This window comes from Balaenoptera borealis (genome assembly GCF_965194805.1).
Source record: "Balaenoptera borealis genome assembly, chromosome: 1".
Lineage (NCBI taxonomy): Eukaryota > Metazoa > Chordata > Mammalia > Artiodactyla > Balaenopteridae > Balaenoptera > Balaenoptera borealis.
Genome location: NC_138860.1, coordinates 157872661 through 157892146, shown reverse-complemented (window position 1 = coordinate 157892146; position 19486 = coordinate 157872661). Strand labels below are relative to the sequence as shown.

At 55.9% G+C, this 19486-nt stretch overlaps 1 protein-coding gene across 15 annotated transcripts in view; it reads right to left on the bottom strand.

The window, feature by feature from the left end:
* ERI3 (ERI1 exoribonuclease family member 3) overlaps positions 1–19486 on the bottom strand; it is a 128173-nt gene that overhangs the window by 12221 nt on the left and 96466 nt on the right. For 14 of the 15 annotated variants that reach the window (XR_014236940.1, XR_014236941.1, XM_082365508.1 and 11 more), the window contains one exon: positions 13002–13101. The exons of the other annotated variant lie outside the window; for it this stretch is intronic. Coding sequence is in view for 12 of the 14 variants with exons in the window: in XM_082365508.1 (XP_082221634.1) it covers positions 13002–13101 (100 nt within the window). In the remaining 2 variants the exon portion in view is untranslated. The remainder of the gene's footprint in view (positions 1–13001; positions 13102–19486) is intronic. 15 annotated transcript variants of the gene reach the window in all.

Sequence of the window (19486 nt, the reverse complement as noted above, 5' to 3'; positions counted from 1 at the left end):
CACCACCCTCCCTCATCCAGGTGACGTTAGTGCCCCTGCCAATCTCCTCTATAGCGTCCTTCTAAGCCACAAATCTGGTCATTTCACTGCCTGTCTTAAACCCCTTCAATGATCCTGGAACTGAAAAAGGACATCAGTAGAAATGCTGGTGAAACTGAAGTAAGGCCTTTCGTTTAGTTAACAGTGAAGTAATACCAATGTTAATGGCCTGGTGGTGATAGTTGTACTATGATTGGGTAAGATGTTAACACTAGGGAAAGCTGGGTAAGAAAGGCTTCTGCAAATGTAAAATGAGTTCCAAGTAAAAAGTTTAAGAGTTAATAATTAAAACGACAACCATCACCACCACTTCCAACGGTGCCTCACTGCTCTCAGGATAGCATCCAAACTTCTACATTAAGTTCTGGGGATCTGCCCAGGTGTCCCCCTCTGGCCTCATCCTTCCCACTCTCCTGTTGGACCACGGAGTTCTGGCGCTTCTCCCTCACGTGTTTTTTCATGGGCTCTTCCTTCTGCCTGGGAAGCTCCTCCCCCACTGCTCAGCTGGAGCGCCCCTTCGTCTATCCTGAGGGATGGAGGCGTGCTGTGGTTTCCTGAGGTGCCTTACCTGTGCCCCCATGCAGGCGTTAGGAACCCCTTCTGTGTGTTCCCACAGCACCCATGTTCCTCCATGTGACTGCCTCTGTCACTCCCTGCTGGACCACAAACCCTTTGGGGGCACTAAGTTTACCTCAACAGAGGCCCTCGGTAAATATGTATTAAGTGTAGGGAAGGAAGGACTGGAGGAAAAGAAAGAGCGAAGGGTGGAGGGACAAATCACAGGTGAGCCTACTCCAGCCATGACATCTGCCACCTGAAGCCCAGACAGGCCCAGGCCCTGAAAATCAGTCACGGTCCTTCCTCAGATTCCAACGTGCCGGCGGCTTCGGCCCCTTCCCCACCTCCATCCTTCTTAGTACCTTCATTTCCTCAGGACCTGCTGTGCCGGGAGACTGGCTGGGACCTGAACTCTCAAGTGACCTGGCCAGCCTGTCCTGAACCAAGACATCTGGGGGCGGAAGTTGTGGCGCTGGGGCTCCGTACTCCCCGCCAATGATGCCCTGGAGAAGGGCCTGGCGATGCCTGGGGACTCTGGGAGGGGGGGCTGCCCTCCCTAAGCCCAGTCCCACCTGGTAAATATTTCATCCTCAAGCTGCTCAGCTAATCCCTATTAATTTCAATACTGATGCCTTGCCTGGCTCAGCTCCCAATGCATTATTTATCCCCTTTGTTTGTTTGTCGCTAACAGGTGGGCCCCAGCGGAGGCGCTGACTGGGGACAAGCCCACTCCATCACAGTGTGGCTGTGAATTAATCATGAGGACTAATGGGAACCACCTCAGCTCCAGGCACTTCCCTAGCCCCCTCCCCCTGCCCTGGCACCCAGGGGTGGGCCGGGCCATCTCAGCTCAATTTAACTCAATTCAGAACAACACATTTTACTCACCATCTACCCACAAGAGTCAGACACTATGTTATGCTTTGGGGATACAAGCTGAACAAAACAGACATAAATTCCTGCCCTCAGGGAACTTACAATCTAGTGGGGGAGAGAGGCACTAAACAACCTCTTAATGAGGACTGTGACGGGATGCTCCAAAGGCGCAGTGCACAGAGGAGGGGCGCTGACCAAGGCTACAAGTCAGGGAAGCTTCCCTGAAAAGCAAACTGAGCTGTGCTCTGCAGGAGGAGCGGGACTTGATTAGGCCAAGGGTGGGAATGGGGGCTCCCAAGGAAAATAAAGCCACGTGGGAAGGCCCTGAGGTGATCGAAGGCATGGCAGGTTCCAGAGAATGAGGGAGGGCATTGTGCTGCCGCGCACGGGGCACGAGGAGAGAGGCTTGAGAAGGGAGCGCTCTTCTCCCTGAATGACCAGCATCTGTCCTGGCGGATTAGCACAGAGTCCTCCTGAACACCCGGACACAAGCACACACTCACACCACCTCTGCCGACTTGAGCAGCATCTGATGGCCTGACCTTGCACCTGCGACACCGGAGAGGCGGTCAAGATTATGAACCTTCAACTGCACAGATCAGGAAACTCAGGCAAGCGTCTGGCCTGGAGGCTTCTGAGGGGGCCAGTGTGGGCCTTAGCACCCTGAAGCTTAGGTGTGCCCGTGGCAGGCCAGGGCTGGGGACACCGACCGGCCTCGGCCACAATGCTCACATCACCCCCCAGGAAGGAACCTGCCTCACCTCTGAAAACCCAGCACTGGACGGGGCACCCACGAGACGCCAGCAAACACCTGCTGAGTGAATGACCGCACAAGAGCGAATCTCTCTCTGGGGAGATCCTTCCCCAGAGATCTAAACAGACGGAACGAGCTAACCTGTACGCAGGATGTTACAGTACTTTCATAGTAAGCCTCACAGTACGCCTGAGAGGTGGGAGCCATCATCAGCCCCATTTTAAAGAGGAAGAAACAGAGGCCCTGGACGGTGAATGACTTACCCAGGACCACACAACCTGAAGTGATGGGCCGTAACCAGGATGAGGTCAGCCTGGCTCCAGGCTCCTGGCTCCCGCATATCCATAGATCTAACCCCTCTGTGGGGGCATTTCCCCAGGGATCTCCCTTGGTGACTCCAGGGACCCTAGTTCTTGAAGACAATCCTAGAAGGCACCTTGTTTATGAACCAAGTGTAGCTCTGCCAGGGCAGAGACCTCATTGTGCGCATGATCAGGGGTGTGTAATTCTATTCAAAGTGGCCACTTTGAAAATCCATGTGTCTCCAGGCTCTCCGTCCATCATGGTGTCAAGTCCTGGAGCAGAGGCATCCGTCAGCGCCTCCCAACGCCATGGGCTGTGTGCCCGCAGGCCTGATCCCGCCCATGCGCCTGTCCTTGGCTTGGGGCTGCTCTGGCAGCACTAACCCCGCCCTGTGAGAAGGCTCAGGCTAGCCTGCTTGCTTGGCCCAGCCTTACCCCTGCCTTCAGGCTAGCCTGACTGCCGGGCCCCACCCCTGCCCCAAATGCCTCCTCTGCCCTACCGGGTCTCTGTTCTCTTGGAGCTGGGCAGCCAGCGTGGAGGCAGCCTCGATAACTCGCTAACGTGCTGCCCATGCTGTTCTTAAAAATTTATGACTGTGCAACATGAAAAATCCGGCTGAGGAGCCGTCATTAGCGGCGCTGCCTCCCTCCCCCACCAGGGCCGCCCTCGTAAATTGAGATTTATGGCTGCAGCAGGCGGGGCGGGGGCGCGTGCAGACGGCGAGGATGCTGTGGCGGAGACAGGCAGAGGCCGACGAGGCCGCGATGGGGCCGGGGGCTCCCCCCTGCGGCAGCTACGGTTCATCGCAGTCTGCGGAGATACCTACCGAGAGTAACGTCTGGCCTGGGGTGCCAGCCTAGCGCGGATGCTGATTCCGTTTAGCAGTCGGACTGCAGGGGGAGGAGCCAGTCCTATGCCAATCACTGGCTCCTTGAGGTGTAGGGCCAGATCCTGAAGTCCAGGGGCAAGCAAGCAAGGGCCTTTTAGTAGGATGACTTGGGGAGGGGGAAGGTTGGACCTAGGGAGGAAGGATCATCCTTGCTGGGGTCACAGGGCCTGGGCCCCCCAGAGCCAGCTTCTCCAACCAGAAGCATCTAGCTTGGGCTGTGACTGTGGTATCCCAACCAGAGAATTGAAGGGGAGGGAGGGAGGAAGGAGGATGCCAGGACCCTTCCCTTCCCTCTCCTTTCTCTGGTAAGAAGGGCCAGTGGAGAGGATGTTAAAGGCAGGAGGGCAAGGACTGGATCAGTCACAGAGCCTCCCCTGACAGAGGCCAGGCTGGGGCTGAAGAGGGGAGGAGGTGAGCCCATGAGCCTGCTGCCCACCCACCCCCCGCAGGCCCTCCCGATTACCTCCCCTCTGCCTCCCCCCCTGCTCACTTAGCCCTGTCAGCCAGGCCATTATGAAATTGGGGTTTCATTTACAGACTAATTAAACATTACAGCTTGTTCACAATTACAACGCGGGGATGAGGGAGTAACTAATTACGGAAGAAATGAGCTAACATTTATCTCTGCTCCCACCCTCCCTCTACCCACTGCCCCCCCCCCCAATCTGGCTTCCTCCCACTCTCTGGTCAGTACCAGCTCTCAAGGCTTATTACCTAGGATGGGGGACTGGAAGGGTACCCACCCACCGTAGACACCAGGTTGGGCTGCGGTTCCCAGCTACCCCACGGGAGGGGCTTAGCTCCCAGAGCCCTGCCACAGAGACAGTCAGGGCTTTTGTGCAAGACCCTGTGGGTGTAAGGACCCTGTGATGGTACGTGTGGCCCTCATATGGGGGGTGGGGACCTGCCCTGGTGTATGACTGTGACAGCACTGTGGAGCCATGCGGCTCTATGTATCTTTATCTTGTGGGGCAAGGTTCTGGTGTGACTGCTGCAGACAAAGATTGTGTGACGGGGTATGAGCATGAATGATCCATGCCCTAACCCCCAACCCCCAGGGCAGAGTAGGAAAGAACCAGGCAGCTGCAGGAGGTGATGGTCTAAGCGGGCCTGGGATGTGGCCCCGGCAGCCCCAGGACCAAATCCCCACTGGGCAACCTTATTCACTCCCTCAGAAGCAAGAGAGGCAGCAGGGTTACCCTGCCCTAGGGCTCATCTCGTCCCTGTCCTCAGGCTGGCCTTGGCTTCTGGCCAGATGCCCCCTCGGGGCCCAAGGAGCCTCCTGGGGGCCTGGGGTGCCCCCTGTGGGCAGGAGTCCTGGGGTCTGGCTGGCCTGCTGCAGAGTTTAATAATAGTAACAGTGAGAGTAAGCGTTTCCATCCCTCCTGCCTTTGGGCAGAAGAAGAAAGGAAAGAGGAGGGAGAGGAGGGAGTGGAGGGAGCGGGCTGAAGGGAGGCTTTGAGGCCTCAGAACTCACATCAAACGGCCGGATCTGGGCCTAATTGTCTGACCCCTGCCCCTGCCTTCAATCAGCTCTGCGGCTCCCTGCCCGCCCCTCGCCTAACTAGCAGCCATGTTCTCCTCATTAGGACAAGCTCCCCTTGCACACATGTCCCCGGACATGTCCCCAGCACTCCCAGCTCCCAACCCTGCCTGGTGGGAGGGTACAGCGGGGACCCAGTTTTGGCAGGGCTCCTGGGACAGCTATTCCCTCAGCCACAGCTGGCTGGCCTGAGTGGCTCAGCACCTCTCCCTGAGCTGCAGGGTCCTGGATGCCACGTGCTGTGACATATCCCTGGGCTGGCTCAGCCGCTGGGTGCATTCTGTCCTCTGTGTGTCCTTCTTGCTACAGCCCAACTGTCTCAGACACACAGCTCCTGAGGGCAAGATGCATTTGAATCCTGTCCCCTTCGGGCTGGTTCAGCTGTTTCTGCCCGGTAGGGGGTCTGGTCTGGGTCAGGGTCTGTGTTCAGAGGCTAGGAGCTGAAGGAACTTGTCTGCCTACTGTGCAAGGGTGGTTCCCTTAAACAGATCCAGGCATGGCGATGTGTGAGTGTCTGCGGCTGGTGGCATGGCAGTGAGGCAGGAGAGCTTGGTGGTTAAGAGCTCTGACCCTAGAGAGATGTGTGTTTAAATTCTAGCTCTCCTGCTTCCTTGCCCTGCTGCCTTGGGTGCATGACAACCTTCTTGAGCCTCAGTTTCCTTATATACAGTAGAGGTGACAGCCCCAATCTCACAGGGTTTGGGAATTCAATGAGATTACAGACATAAAGTCCTCTGTAGTACATCTGGCACTCAGCAAATCTTGTGGAAGGATACAGGTGTGGATGGCGGATTCAGACCAGACCAAACAAACAAATTCCTTTCTCCACAGGCCACAGGCCTCGCTTTGTCCAGCTGGGTCAATAGTGTCAAGGACAGAAGGAGCTGTGAAGAAGGGTCCAGAGCCCTGCAGAAAAAAAAAGCAGCTCCCAGGGGACCCAGCTGATACCAGGGGCAGAAGCACCAATGCTGGAACCAAAACTTGGGGGCAGGAATGTCACACAGCAGTTTCAGGTGGGAGGGGCAGGGGCCCAGCTTAAGGACTGTCAGGTGGCTTGAGGTCAGATGAGGTAGGTTAGTAAGGCTGGTCCGTGAGGTATGGATCGTCCCTTGAGTACTGTGGGCTTGGAAGGAGGGGCTGTTGTGAACACCACTGGAGTGGAGGCTGACTGGACTGCTCTAGGTGTTAATTCTCAGGGTACCAGACCTGTACAGGATCGGGGGAAGCGCTGGCCTGGTCTGGGCCCTGACATTGTCTCTCACCTTAAACCAGTGGTAATGACTTGCAAATATTGATGAAAACACGAACTACAGAGACTGTGTTTTTCGGGGAGTGAAGGTGGGGAGAGGGGATAAGGAGGAAAATAAACTGAAATGAAGTCCAGTTATCTCCCATCTGTGGCTGCTCCTAATCCCCCAGCCCAAAGGAATCCAATGCAGCCCCTTATCTGCCCTGTCAATCACTCCATCACCGCCCAGTGCTTGGTGGGCACCGCACGCCCTCGCACACACTCAAGCACATGCTCACACATGCACACACACGCACACACTCACTCCGACTCTTGCTCCAACACTCCTGCCCACCCCCAGCCCATTACTCCTCTGAGCAGGAGCAGCCAGCACGCAGGTCCTGCCAGATGGATGCAATTTGCATAATATCAGCAGCGGAGGCTGCAAGATCACCAGGGGTCAGGGCGCTGACATCCCCGCACAGTCTATCTGCAAGTGCTAATTTGGCCAGCATTGATCTGTCTTTCTGATTTCTTTGTCATTTACGTCTGCGATGGTTTGACAGGAGATACAGAGAGAGACAAGGGGAGGCCAAGCCAGGCCTGGGGCTAGGAAGGTAGGGAAACAAAGATTGTACTTCCCAGTGCATCTCACACACACAGACATACACCAGAACCTCCTCCATCTACCTGTCACTACACTCATCCATCCGTCCATCCATTTTTCCATCTGTGGTTGCTCCTGAAGACTAGAGCCTGGTATCTGGCAAGGACCAGTTCCTCAGATGTCCTTGGACTCCAAGGGTGCCAGCTCAGGGGGGAAGGCGTGAGCAGCCCTGAGCACTAATGCAGGCAGGCCAGTGGAGGCCCTGTCAATGCCTGGAGACTTATCCCTCCTTGTGGCTGGCCATCCCCTGGCTCCTCACTTTCTCTGGGACACACTAGAAAGAACTGGATGGGGCGGAGAGGCGGGAGGTGGTGTAGGGGAGTGGTAGTGCTGGGGAAACAAGCACACTCCAGCTGTCTCTGACGCCTCCTCATAAGGCAGCTGTGCTGACTCCTCCCCTCCCAGCCCTGAAGATGGCCAAAGCAGGGGGGAGGGGGCGAGGCACCCCTCTGCCTCTCTGGGACAGGGCTATCATGTCTGCAGAAGCCTCATATCAACTCTTCACCACCCTCAGGTCACCCAAAGCCCAGACTGGGCTCTGACTGATTCTAAAGGCCCCTAGCTCAGCCAGGAAGCCCAAGATCAGATCGGGTCTACATCCTACCTGCTGGACCCTTGGCCAGAGTCCCCACATTCTCCCCTGCCTTGGGAGGAGGGTTCACCACAGGGATGGGGACGCTGCCTGGGCAGGAGATGTCATGGGGGAGGGGAGGGGAGGAGAAGATGGGAATTCTGGGAAGGAAGAGCCCACTGCAGAGAGGTGGGCATGGTCACTCTGTCAAGGGAGGCAGAGGGGCTTAAGCCTTCCAAGGGTGCCCCCCAGTGGCTCTGTCTTCGCCCCACCTCTTTCCCTCGCCATGGCAGCAGGAGCAGGTGATCAGAAGGAACTCCCTGCTGGGCAAGAGGGGGGCTGGCGTTTGGTGTGTGCTAATCCCTGGCCGAGGTCTTCAGAGGGACCGGGGAACTTCAAGGAGGGAAAGGCAGAGCTGTACTGCAGACGAGCTCATTAGCCAGCACCCCACCCCCCCACGAGGAGGAGGGCGGGCAGCCCAGGGAGCGCGGCAGCGGAGGCGGCAGAGAAAAGGCTGTCACTGTCCTTTCTTCCTTTTGGTACAAGCATCTCCCTGAACCAACGATTCTCCTGCAGTGACACCTCTCACGGGCGCTAATGAGATCCATGTCACAGAGCTAATGTGCTCTGACTGGACTCTGATAGACACCCCACTCCTTCAGGGGAGCCCACAGGCCAGCACTGCCCCCCAGGGCCAAGCCCCACCTGCCACCTGCCGGCCCGCTCTCTTGCCAAACTGTGCTGGGCAGCAAGCTCCTGAGAGAGCCCACCTGGTGTCGGGCCATCCCGTCTCACCTGGAGCCTTTGGGGCCCCCAGTCCCTGAGCAGAGAGGGTAAGCAACCAGGGCAGGGCACCAGGGAAGGTTCCGACTGTTCTCCCCGCCTGTGACACCAGCAGTCTGTGGGGCCTCTGTGTCCCAACAACAGGGGAAATCTGACATTTCCTGTGCAGACTTCCAAAAAGAAGGAAGGGAAGGAGGCCCAGGCCCCGCCCTTAGAGAGGTCAAGTACGTAGGGCCTGATCATTACGTATAACTGGGGTCCAGGGATGTATTCTGTGCGCTCACAGTGGGAGGGCCAGGCAAGATCCCCAGAGGAGGGGGCCCCTGGAATATGGGCAGGATTTTCCTGGGCCACGAGGTGGAGAGCAAACAGAAATCACAGTGCAGAACTAACTGTCGGGGTCAGGAGGAGGCTGGAAGCCAAGTGTTAGGGCCCTGGCTCCAAGGGCGACTGTAGCAGGGTGAAGGGTGGAGATGCCCCCGCCCCTTTCTTCCTCAGGTGCTGCTACCGAAGATTGTCAAGACCTGTGTGTTTTACACAACACTGAGGGAAACGCAGAACGTGAGCTTGTTTTCTTCCTCACCATCTCTGCTGGCAGCACAAAGCCCAAGACCAAAAAGGTGCTCCTAGTTCAGCACGGTGGTGAGAACACAGGCTTTGTGATCAGGTGGACCTGGGTTTGAATCCTGGCTCCTGTGTGACCTCAAGCAAGTCACTTAACTAAGCCTGAGCCTCCCAATCTGTAAAATGGGAACGATAATGCCTGCCTTCATGAGAATGTGAAAATTAAATTAGCGCCCCCAGGTAATGTGAGTGCCGTGCTGACCACTTGCTGAAATGAAAGAAGGCCCACTCAGCAGTCCCCTCTGGAGGCTGCCCTGCCTCAGAAGCCGCCCGAGCCAAGAGCGTTGACGGAGCCCGCTGACCCAGCCAGTCAGCAGTCCTACAAACGTGCAGTCCCCTCACCTACAACCTGCTCCATGCCACCCTGCTCACCAGGCTCCCAAGGGCAAATCCGCCCCCCCAGGAGGAGGCGTCCCTCCCTGACCACGAGCCCACTCGGACAGCCCCCGAGCCCCCTCTCTGCCTGGAGCTCCATCCCTGAACCCTACTTCTTCCTCAGTCCCCAGGGCCAAGCCCTCACCCCATCCTGGCGACCGTACCTGTGAGCTGGGTGGGGGCAGGGCCCTGTGGCTGTCATCTCCCAACGCACGTTCAGCACCTGCCACAGCTCCTGACACACAGTAGATGCAAAGCAGACGTCCACCACCTCCCTCCCCATGGCCACTGCCGGCCCTGAACTAACCACCACCTCTCCCGCATGCCTTATTACACACACACCGCCCCCACGTCCGTGGCCTCCCCTTCTGTGATTTCTCCTCACTAGTCCTCCCTATACAAACTCTCAGATGGCGCTGACTGGAACCCAACTCTGACCAGGTCGCTCCTCTACCCAAACACCCTGCGGCTCCCACTCAAACAGCTCAGCCGGGCGCACCGATCCCAGCGGGCCCCTCCCTTCCACAGCCTAGGCCCCTGCCCTGCCCGACAGCCCACGCCTCCAGCACGCCTGCCCCCTTACTCTGTCAGCGCCTCCTCCACCCCAATGCTCAGCAGGAGTCCCCGCCAGGTAGGCCCCACAGGCTTCCCCTGCCACACATACCTTAGAAGGAGACTCAGAAGATCCCTCCAGGGCCCAGGGTCCTCGGTGATCTGCACACCCCACCACTGCCCCCCACGGCATTGTGGGAGAAGCCAGCAGCTCCTGGAGAGGGCCAGGCTGTGGGGTCCGCAGAGCCCTTCCCCAGCATCACCAGTGCCGCCTCACCTCCCAGCAAGATACATACCACTCCCCACTTCGGGCTGGCAGCTCCTCACACAGTTAATTAGCACCATGTCACTGAGGACCAGCCTGAGTGGCCAGTGACAGGAGCTGACCCCTGACCCCAGGGCTGGGAAACAGTCCACATCAAACTCTTACAGCGCGACCCTTTTAGCACGCACAGTAACTCGGGGCACCGCCAGCTGAAGCTCATTAAAGCTGTCTCTTTGGCGCGAGGGCCATTAACCTCACCGCTCAAAACCCGCACCTCCCCTCCCCGCCTCTCCCAGCCCAATTAATGCCCTGCATCCCCCCCCCCTTCCTTCCAAGCACCCTCACCCACACCTCAGAGCCAGCCAGGAGCTGGCAGGGCAGCCCTCTTCATTCACAGATACAAGGACCAAGTGCCAGGAGCCCCCAGTGCCCTGGGGAGACCCTGGCATGGGCAGAGCGACAGAGGAGGCAGCTCCTTGAGCAGCCACTGTGTGCTCAGACCGCACAGGCCCTTCACACAGGGGACCTCGCTGAGCTTTCCCAACAGCCCGGAGAGGCAGGTAGCATTGGCCCTTGTCTAAGGTCACGGGGCCTGAACTGCTTCTGGCTCCAAAGCCCTGACTTCATTGTCACTCGTAGCCTTGGGCTGTCCCCTGGGGCCCACCCAGATGGAAAAACCTTCTTCTCTGAAGAAAGAGGGAATACTTCAGGGGTCCCACCCCAGAGTCAACATGGGTGAACCAACAAGAATGACATCACTGAGTCCCAGGAGGCAGCAGAAAGTGGGAACAAGGAACCCCTTCCTCTCACAAACACCCCCAGGACAGATACACAGAAGCAGGGCACCCAACTCAAGGCTGCGTGGGGTGCATTAACGCAGTCCTGCCAGCCCCTCCCACCAGGCAGACTCAGTTTCTGGCAGCTCCTCCTTCCCTGGGCCAATGCAAGTCTTCTCAGTGGCCTTGGTTCTCTGGTCCCTCCCTTTCCCGTCACGCTTGCACTGATTCATCCACTCACTCACTCACTAACTGTCCATTCATCTAGCATAGCATTTGTTGAGCACCTACTTAGAACTAGTGTGTACAGCACCAACTGCCTCACTGATTCTGGATCAGAGCTCTGATCCTGTCCTTATCTCACTCACGAACTTCCTGTCTCCTCAGAACCTCACAAAAAGCCACACCCTCTAACCTGGCATTCAAGGCTGGCTTGTTCCCTATTTATTTTCTAGCCGTTTCCTAACCCAAATGTCCCACTCCAGTCACGGCAAACTACTTGCAGACGTCCAAAATTATCCTCTCAGCATGTCAGGCTTCCTCCTGCCCTTGGGCTTTTGTACACACAGTTTCCCCAAAGTGGAAAACCCTTCCTCCATCTGCCTGCCTAGCAAACTCCTATTCATCCTTCAGGGATCCCCTGACTCAAGTCTCATCTTCTCTAGGAAACTTTCTGCTGACCTCCAAGGCCTATCAGCTTGCTAGGTTTGGGGTCTCCTCTAGGCTGTACAAAATAACTCCTGTGGGAGGGAACAGCAGTGGTTGTGGGGTACTCCCAATTCCCCAGGCCCGTTGACCACTTTCTCTTTCCCCCTGGACCCCAGGAGAGCCTTGGGGGCCAATAAGAATGATATGGGGCATCCCTGAAGTCAGTGAAATGTAAATGAAGAAGTAGAAGCCACTTGGCAACTGAGGACAGGGGAAACCTCCCCTGGGGCAGCCCAGGAGTTTCTATCACCACCCTGAGTACCCTGGGTGGCAACTGCCCAGTTCAGTCTCTGTCTCCTCCCAGGATGTGAGCTCCCTGAGGACAGGAACATCCACTCAGCATGCCCAGCTCTACTAGGCACCTGTGATGTCCGCAGACAGGATTAGGGGCCAGTCTGTAGCAGGTGACTGGACCCTTTCGGTGTTATCTTGCCAGTCCCCTCCCCCTCATACCTCCCCAAAGGTACACAGGTTATGATAATGTCGTAGCACCACCCAGGGACACCCCTGCTCCTCCCCACTTGGAACAAAGCCTATGCCTGTCAAGTACTCTGCTTGAAAGCATTTGTATGCACATGTGTGCAGATGCACACACAAAATAAGATACACAGAAATGAACAAACACACTTTCTGATGGATACACATACAGGCTGATGGTTGCTTCCATACAGGGACAGGTGCCCCCAGGAAAATGTATATAGATACACTGTTACACATACACACATACACGCATCCCTCAAAAAAGATACACATACAGGGACACATATAAACCCCTAGACAAACACAGAGACATGCAGCTGAAGGTGCCATTCACACACACATACACTCACAGACACATATCCACAATGATATATAAGAAGCTAGCAGAGCCTCCAATGCCTAGAACCAGCCCCCTCCCATGCAGGAATCCCCCTGAGGGTGCACCCCCATCTGGTACCCCAAGTGGCCCCTCCCAACCCAGGCACCGCTCAATGGAGGCTGCTGCTCCTACGGGGGAGTTCAATACCCTGTGGACAGAGCCATCGGTCAGAAGGACCCTGACTAATTAAAAGCTGGTGAGGTTTAAATAATTCATCTCCTTAACTCCCATTGATCGCCCAGTTTAGTGGCCACAGACTTGAAACAATATTAAACAGCCTTCTCTAGCTCCACGGGGGTTGGGTAAGCTGACATGTGCCCACCCCTCTGAGGACATCACCCATCAGAGATGCAGCCAAGGGCAGGATCCCTTGGCCTGAATCCAAGGCCACCTGTGACCCACCCAAAGCCCAGACCCCAGCCTCCTCTTGAATATTGTTTTGAGAGATCCTTTCCAATGGTCAGATTCCACTACTCCCCTCACTCCACCCCCATTCCCTGCTCCCCCCAGCTAGGGGGAGCACCTGGCTGGAGCATTGAATGAGCCATGGAACCCCTCTGTGTGCCAGGGGACTGGGGCATGTGGGCAGGGGATGGACCGAGTTGCCAGAGGGATATGTGGAGGGACTGACCAATGCCGCTGTGGGGCCGGCCTATGTGTTGCAGGCTGAGGCCCTTGTTCATGTCTAGAAGTCCATTCTTGGGCCAGCAGCCCATGGCGAAGCTGTAAGCCTGGAAGACAGGAGGCAAGAGTGGTTACCAGAGGCCCTGACCCCTGACCCAATCCCATCACTCACCAACACCCCCAGCCCCCCATGTCTTCCCAGCAAGGGCTTACTCTCATCATGCCACTTCATGAGAGTCCCCTTGCTGGGTCCCCTTTCCACCAGAGCCCCCTCCAGAAAACCCCTTCCTTCTCCACAGCTCCCTTTCTCCTGGGCGTCTCCCCATCAGAGGCCCCCGGCTCCCATGGGGTGCCCCTCACCAGGCTCCTTTCTACAGCTCCCATTTACTAAGATTCTCCTGATCAGGACCCCTCCTCTCATAGGGCATCCGCTTCACCCCACGCCCCCCCTTTCCAGAGTCCCCGGCCCTCTGCTGGGCCCCCTCCCCACAGCATTACTGGTCACAAAGACTGCTGTCGGAAGGGACTTGGAGACCAATATATCCAGACTTCACTCCACAGACAGGAAAACTGAAGCCAGAGACCAGGGCGCCAACTACCTGCCTGTGGTCAAGTTGCTTTTGACCTGGAGGCAGGCCAGACTGCGGAGCTGTGCCACATGGGGGCTCAGCTGAGGAGGGGTAAGCTCACCTGGCTGACTCAGGCAGCTGTGAGGGGAGCATGTGAAGTGTGTGTGTGTGTGTGTGTGTGTGTGTGTGTGTGTGTGTGTGGTGGGGAGCAGATCTCGCTGAAGGTCAAGTGCTCACTTATGCATATTCAAAGCGGCCACCCATCGATCTGTACTTAATTGTTTTCCTGGGGTTGGGGAAGGAAGTGCTGGGGGTATCGATCTGCTCAGGCCCCCAGCACTCCATTGTCCCCCTCTGTCCCCTGGCCGCCACCCACCTCCATGGTGGGGGGGCGGGGCACACGTCAGGCCAGGGACAGCACCTTCTCTTACATCCCTTACAGGCTCCATGACCAGATGTCACAGATGAGGAAACTGAGGCCAAGAAGAGACTTATAAGTGTTAGAATGTTATTAAGTGGCCCAACAGGGATTTAATTCCTGTTCAGCCTGCTAGCAAGTCCCAGGCTTCTACCAGTGGGCTTGCGAGGCTAGTTGACTCTTCAAACATTGCCCATCTCCTCACCTTAGAAGTCCCCAAACACCAGGCTGTCCTCCCAGGGGCAGGAAGGTGACAGCGTGTGGGACAGTGGTCAGTGGGAATGAAGCTTGGGTGAGTTTCCAGAAGCTGGATGGTGAGTCCACTGGTGAAACTAAGGTGACTGCTAGCCATGGTCAGGTAGGCACTGCAGAGCCCCCACCCACCACTGGGCCCAGGAGGTCCCCATCCCACTATAGACTGCCTCCCAGTGGAAGAGTGCCCAGCACGGGGTCAAAAATGGAGGACAGGAGGCTGGACACACAGGCTGTGCCAGGACCAAGGGGCTGGGCAGAGGTCTAGTACCCTTCCTTCCCAGCTGCAGGAACCAAAGCCTCAGCCCCTTGGGCACTGGGAGGCTAGGAGCCAGTGTACTTCAACCTCAGCCCCCTCCAAAGCCACTTTCCTTGACCACAGAGGTACCAGCCACAGCCCAACTTCCCAGCGAACCCTCCCACCCTTCCCCAGGCCACAGCTGTACCCACAAATCGGGGGCTGAGCGTGAGGCTCAAGGACAGGGGAGAGGACGCTGGCTTGGAGCCAGGGCAGAGCTGGGACACAGGCAGCAAGGAGAACAGCCAGTGGGCGGTGCACAGCTGGAGGAGCTGCTGAGCGTGGTCAGGGCCGCGGCTGGAGCGCAGTGGGCCAGAGAGCAGTGGCGGGCTGGCTTTCAAGTACTTTAAAATCACTTACAAAGGGCGGATTAAACGATCAGAAATTCCATTTAATAGGACAAATAAAGAAATAACAATCTACTCTATCAGCCTGGAGAAGGCGAGCTGGATGGGTTTTTTTCCCCCTCTAAAAAGGAAAAAGGGAAGGAAGGGGGAAAAAAAGAAGGATAATGTGTGTTTACTCAAGCAAAGAAAAAAATATTTAAGTGATGTCGGGGAGAAGATTGCAGTAACTAGTGAAGAATAACATCGTCTACTTTGCTGTCAAATCACACCCGAATTTCAGTAATAGATTCTCGGCTGACACTCAATTCAATTCGAAGGTGATCCTGCTTTATCCCAGCCCATCAAATATTAAACACTTGCATTAGCAGGTGCTGCCGCTTCCCGGCTTAAAGCGGCGGGCGGGCGGCAGGGCTGCGGAGGCCCCTCTGCTCCGCTTGCGGCTCGGGGACAGGGCAGCTCAGCGTTATCTGCACGTCATCCTGAGTCTTATCGCAGCTAAGCGGGAAGACCACTTCAGATAACATTAGGCGCTTGCCCCGATGCGTCACCATGATTAGATTATTATTATAATTATGACTCCCCAAGATCTTCTGCAGACGGGGATGTGCGGAAGCGGGGTGGAGGGCAGCAGAGACCAGGAGGGCCAGACTGGGCCTGGCTGGTCCAGGGCAAGCGGGGACCCACGGGGGGAAAACAGGGGTACGAGGCAAGGCGGCAGCCCGGTCCCGCCTGACGAATGCCTTTCAGGAAGGGCAGTCTAGCTTGTCAGAGCCGAGGCGAGATGAATTGGCGTCTCCACCACGGCCGCGGGTGTCATGCCGCACAGTTTCGTATTCCCAGATAAGGCGTGATAACCAATTGCTGCCGTGACATGGCCTCATCCAGCACTTCCTCAGGGGGGCATGGGCGGGGGGAGGGGAAGGCACGTGCACATGGGTCTGCCAAGCTCCTAATAAGAGGGATTTAATTTTTACAAATGCTGCTTCCAGCGGGGCCTTCACATACCAGCCAAAGTCCAAAATGATATTAAAAACGGTTAATTAAAACTGCTCTCCTTCAGCCTGGGCTCTCGCCCTGCTGCCCCTGCTGAGAACCCTGGCATATCTCTTCCAGGTACTGCCATGCACCTCTGCAGAGCTGAACCTTCAGACGTGACCACCTGCCTCGTGGAACCCCCCCTAGGCACAGTACCAGGGCACAGCCCCACAAGCTCCCCTCCACTCCTGCTATCCCGGGTACCCCTCAGGCACAGCCAGCAGAGAGCCACCCAGAGAACACAGGGTCCTGTCACAATTTGTGCTCCTATCAATGTGTGGTCTGCATCTTGCACCTGCTGCCCCTGTGAGCCCGTACCCACATGCCCACCACCCACAGCACTCCATTATAAAGTCCCTCCCCTACTCCCCCCAACCTCAGATATATACACCATCAAGCACGAGTACACACACCCACCAAACTCTCCCTCAGGTGACTCAGCCCATCCTTCCATTCCCTACTCCCTTCAGGCATCCTCCCTGAGAGATTACATCCATCTGTGAATCTTAGCAGAGCCTTCCCAGGAGTCCAGCTCAGGGCAAGGTGATGTGGGCTATATCTCAGAGATTCTGGCTGAGAAGTCAAGGCTGGGACCAGAGAACCATCAGAGCAGGAGGACTGGGGAGGCTGTCCCCTGTGGGTTGCCCACAAGCACAATGGAGAAAGACAGGCCCATGAGGGGTTGGAGATGGCTAGGAGAGCTTCCTGGAGGAAGTGGTACTGGAGGCACCAGGAAGAAGACACAGCAAGGACAAAGGAGAATAACAGGAGCAAGCTTGATGAGAACAGGCAAAGGCTGGGGTGTGGCTGGGGCAGCCAACGTGGGTGGAAGGAGAAAATATCTTGAGGGCTGCCTCCCAGCTCTGTGCAACACTGGCCACTGTCATCAGTCAAGGGGCCCTAATATTGTCTACCCCCTTTCTCCCACCTACTTCCTATCCCCACTCCCTCCCTCTCTTCTGCCAGCCTTTGGGGTGTGGGGTAAGGGACCCAAAAGCTTTCTGACCCTGATCAGTGCTGGGCAGAAATTTAAGAGCCAAAGCCTGTGCCTGGGCCCCTTTCCCATTCTGGTTCCAAATTCTCTGGGTGCCACTTCTCTAGCTGCACCTTTCCCAGCTACCAGGGCCCAACCTGCCCATCTGTGGCTTCCTGGCCAGAGGGTGTGGCAGGTGGAAGGATGACAGAGGAGTCCTATCCAGGGCAGGTAGAGTCGGGGTGAAAGATGCTGGGCCTCCCAAACCACCCACCCCAGCCCTGTGCCAGGCAGGAACACACTTTCCTTCCCCTGGGCTGCTGTAATTTCCATGCGCAGGGAAGCAGGTGCCGGGCTGCTCCCGGCTGGCTCTCCCCTCTCGCGGCTCTGCCCGCCTTGGCTGCTGCCCCATTAGCTTAGTGGCCAGCCATCTGCGACGGGCCTGCCGCGCAGCCCTGCTGTAGGCGCGGCGGGTGGCCCCCTGTGTAACAGGGAGCTTTGCCATTAGCGCCTTTAATATTCTGACACCTCAGCACAGCCTGCTATTACATGCAAACGCTGATCGCCCTGTGAAATTACATTGCTGGGCCCGCGAAATGGAATCGTGTATAATCAGCCTCCTCCATGCACTGTCAGTCCCATCACAAACACTGCGCCTGGCGGCTTACGGGGGCTTAGCAGCTGCGACAAGTGTATTGGGTTTAATAGATGAAGTAGCCCTCATTGGCAGCAGCATCAGATCCTTCAAAGAGGAAAGAAGAGGCATCGACAGCTGCTAGGGTGTCTCTGCCCACCCATTTGCTACCTTACCAGGGCCCTGAGAGTTGGGTGGACACAGAGTGGGCAGGGCAGTGGCTGGGTCTAGAACCCAGCTCAGACCGCAAAGAGAAGCACAAACTGCTCTGCAACTTCCAGAAAACCCAGAGCCTGCAAGCTGGCAGCAGCACATCTGACCCATCCATCCTCCCCATGAGGTTACCCTGTGGGCCTAAGGCTGAAGGGCCATTTCCCAAGAGGAGGAACCAAATCAAATCACTTGCCTTCCCCATAAACACCCAACAGGCAAAGATATAGAGGTGATACTCTGGAGGATGGGGGGAGAGAGAGTCTGACAGACATAACTACTACCTAACCTTTTCTTTAACTGGCCAGCACATCTATAGTTGGTGAACCAAGCACCAAGGCAACAAGTATACATGAGGATGGCGTACCCAGCAGCCCAGGCCTCATGGAAAGGCAGTGTGTTCAGGCTCAGGCACTGGTTCCCAATTCTGCCAATTATTAGCACCATAACTTTGGATGAGTTATTAAACCTCTCTGAGCCTCAACTTCCTGTACTATAAGATGGGATGATAGTTCTTTCTCCCCGGTATACCTGAGGTCACTCAGGAACACCCACTCCCACTGCCACCTCCAAATATTCTTGGTGCCATCACCCAAAATGCAGATTGCCTTTGAGAATGCTGGTCCCTCTCCCTTTTCCAGGTTCAGCTTAACACCGATCATGGCAGACTGTATTTTCCACTGACTGTCATAACATTATCTTCCATCTCACACATGCTTTTCTTGCAATATGACTCTGATAAACCCGCCATCAAGAGGGGGAGTCTAGGACTTCCCTAGTGGCACAGTGGTTAAGAATCCGCCTGCCAATGCAGGGGACACGGGTTCGAGCCCTGGTCTGGGAAGATCCCACATGCCGCGGAGCAACTAAGCCCGTGCGCCACACTACTGAGCCTGCGCTCTAGAGCCCACGAGCCACAACTACTGAGCCCATGTGCCACAACTACTGAAGCCCGTGCTCCACAACAAGAGAAGCCACCGCAATGAGAAGCCCACGCACCGCAATGAAGAGTAGCCCCCGCTCGCCGCAACTAGAGAAAGCCTGCGCACAGCAACAAAGACCCAACACAACCAAAAATAAACAATAAATAAATTAATTAATTTTTTAAAAAATCATTAGAAAAGGGGGGGAGTCTATACCTCTCCCTTTGAAATAGGGTGGGCTTTTTTTTTTTTTTTTTTTACTATTTCAACCAAAACAGTAATGCAGAAGTAATGCGATGTGATTTCAAGGCTATTTCAGAAATGCTGAGGAAGCTTCCTCCTCACTCGCTGGAACATTTTCCCTGGAGCCCTGAGCTGCTTGTAAGTGGTAAGACTGCTCCAAGGCAGCCATGCTGTGAGGAAGCCCAAACTAGTCCACAAGGAGAGACCACATGGAGAAGCCATGAGACTAGGTGAAGAAAGAGAGATGCCCAGCCAGCCCCCAGCTGCTCCACCCACACACTGTGCCAGCTCCAGTCACTGACCACAAATACATGAGAGAACCTGGGCCAGAACTACCTAACTGAGTCTTTCCTGAATTCCTGACTCATAGAAACCACGAGAGATAATAAAACAGCTGTCGTTGTTTTAAGTCACTAAGTTTTGGGTGATAAGTTATGCAGCAGTTCTGGAAAACTAATGCCTACTCACTTCTGGATACACTGTGTCAATACTTTCAACTTCCTCTTTCTGGCTGCTTCTAGACAATTCTTCCTCTCTCTCTGGAACCTCATTCCAAATCATCATCACTCTGGGTAACTTCAGTATCTACA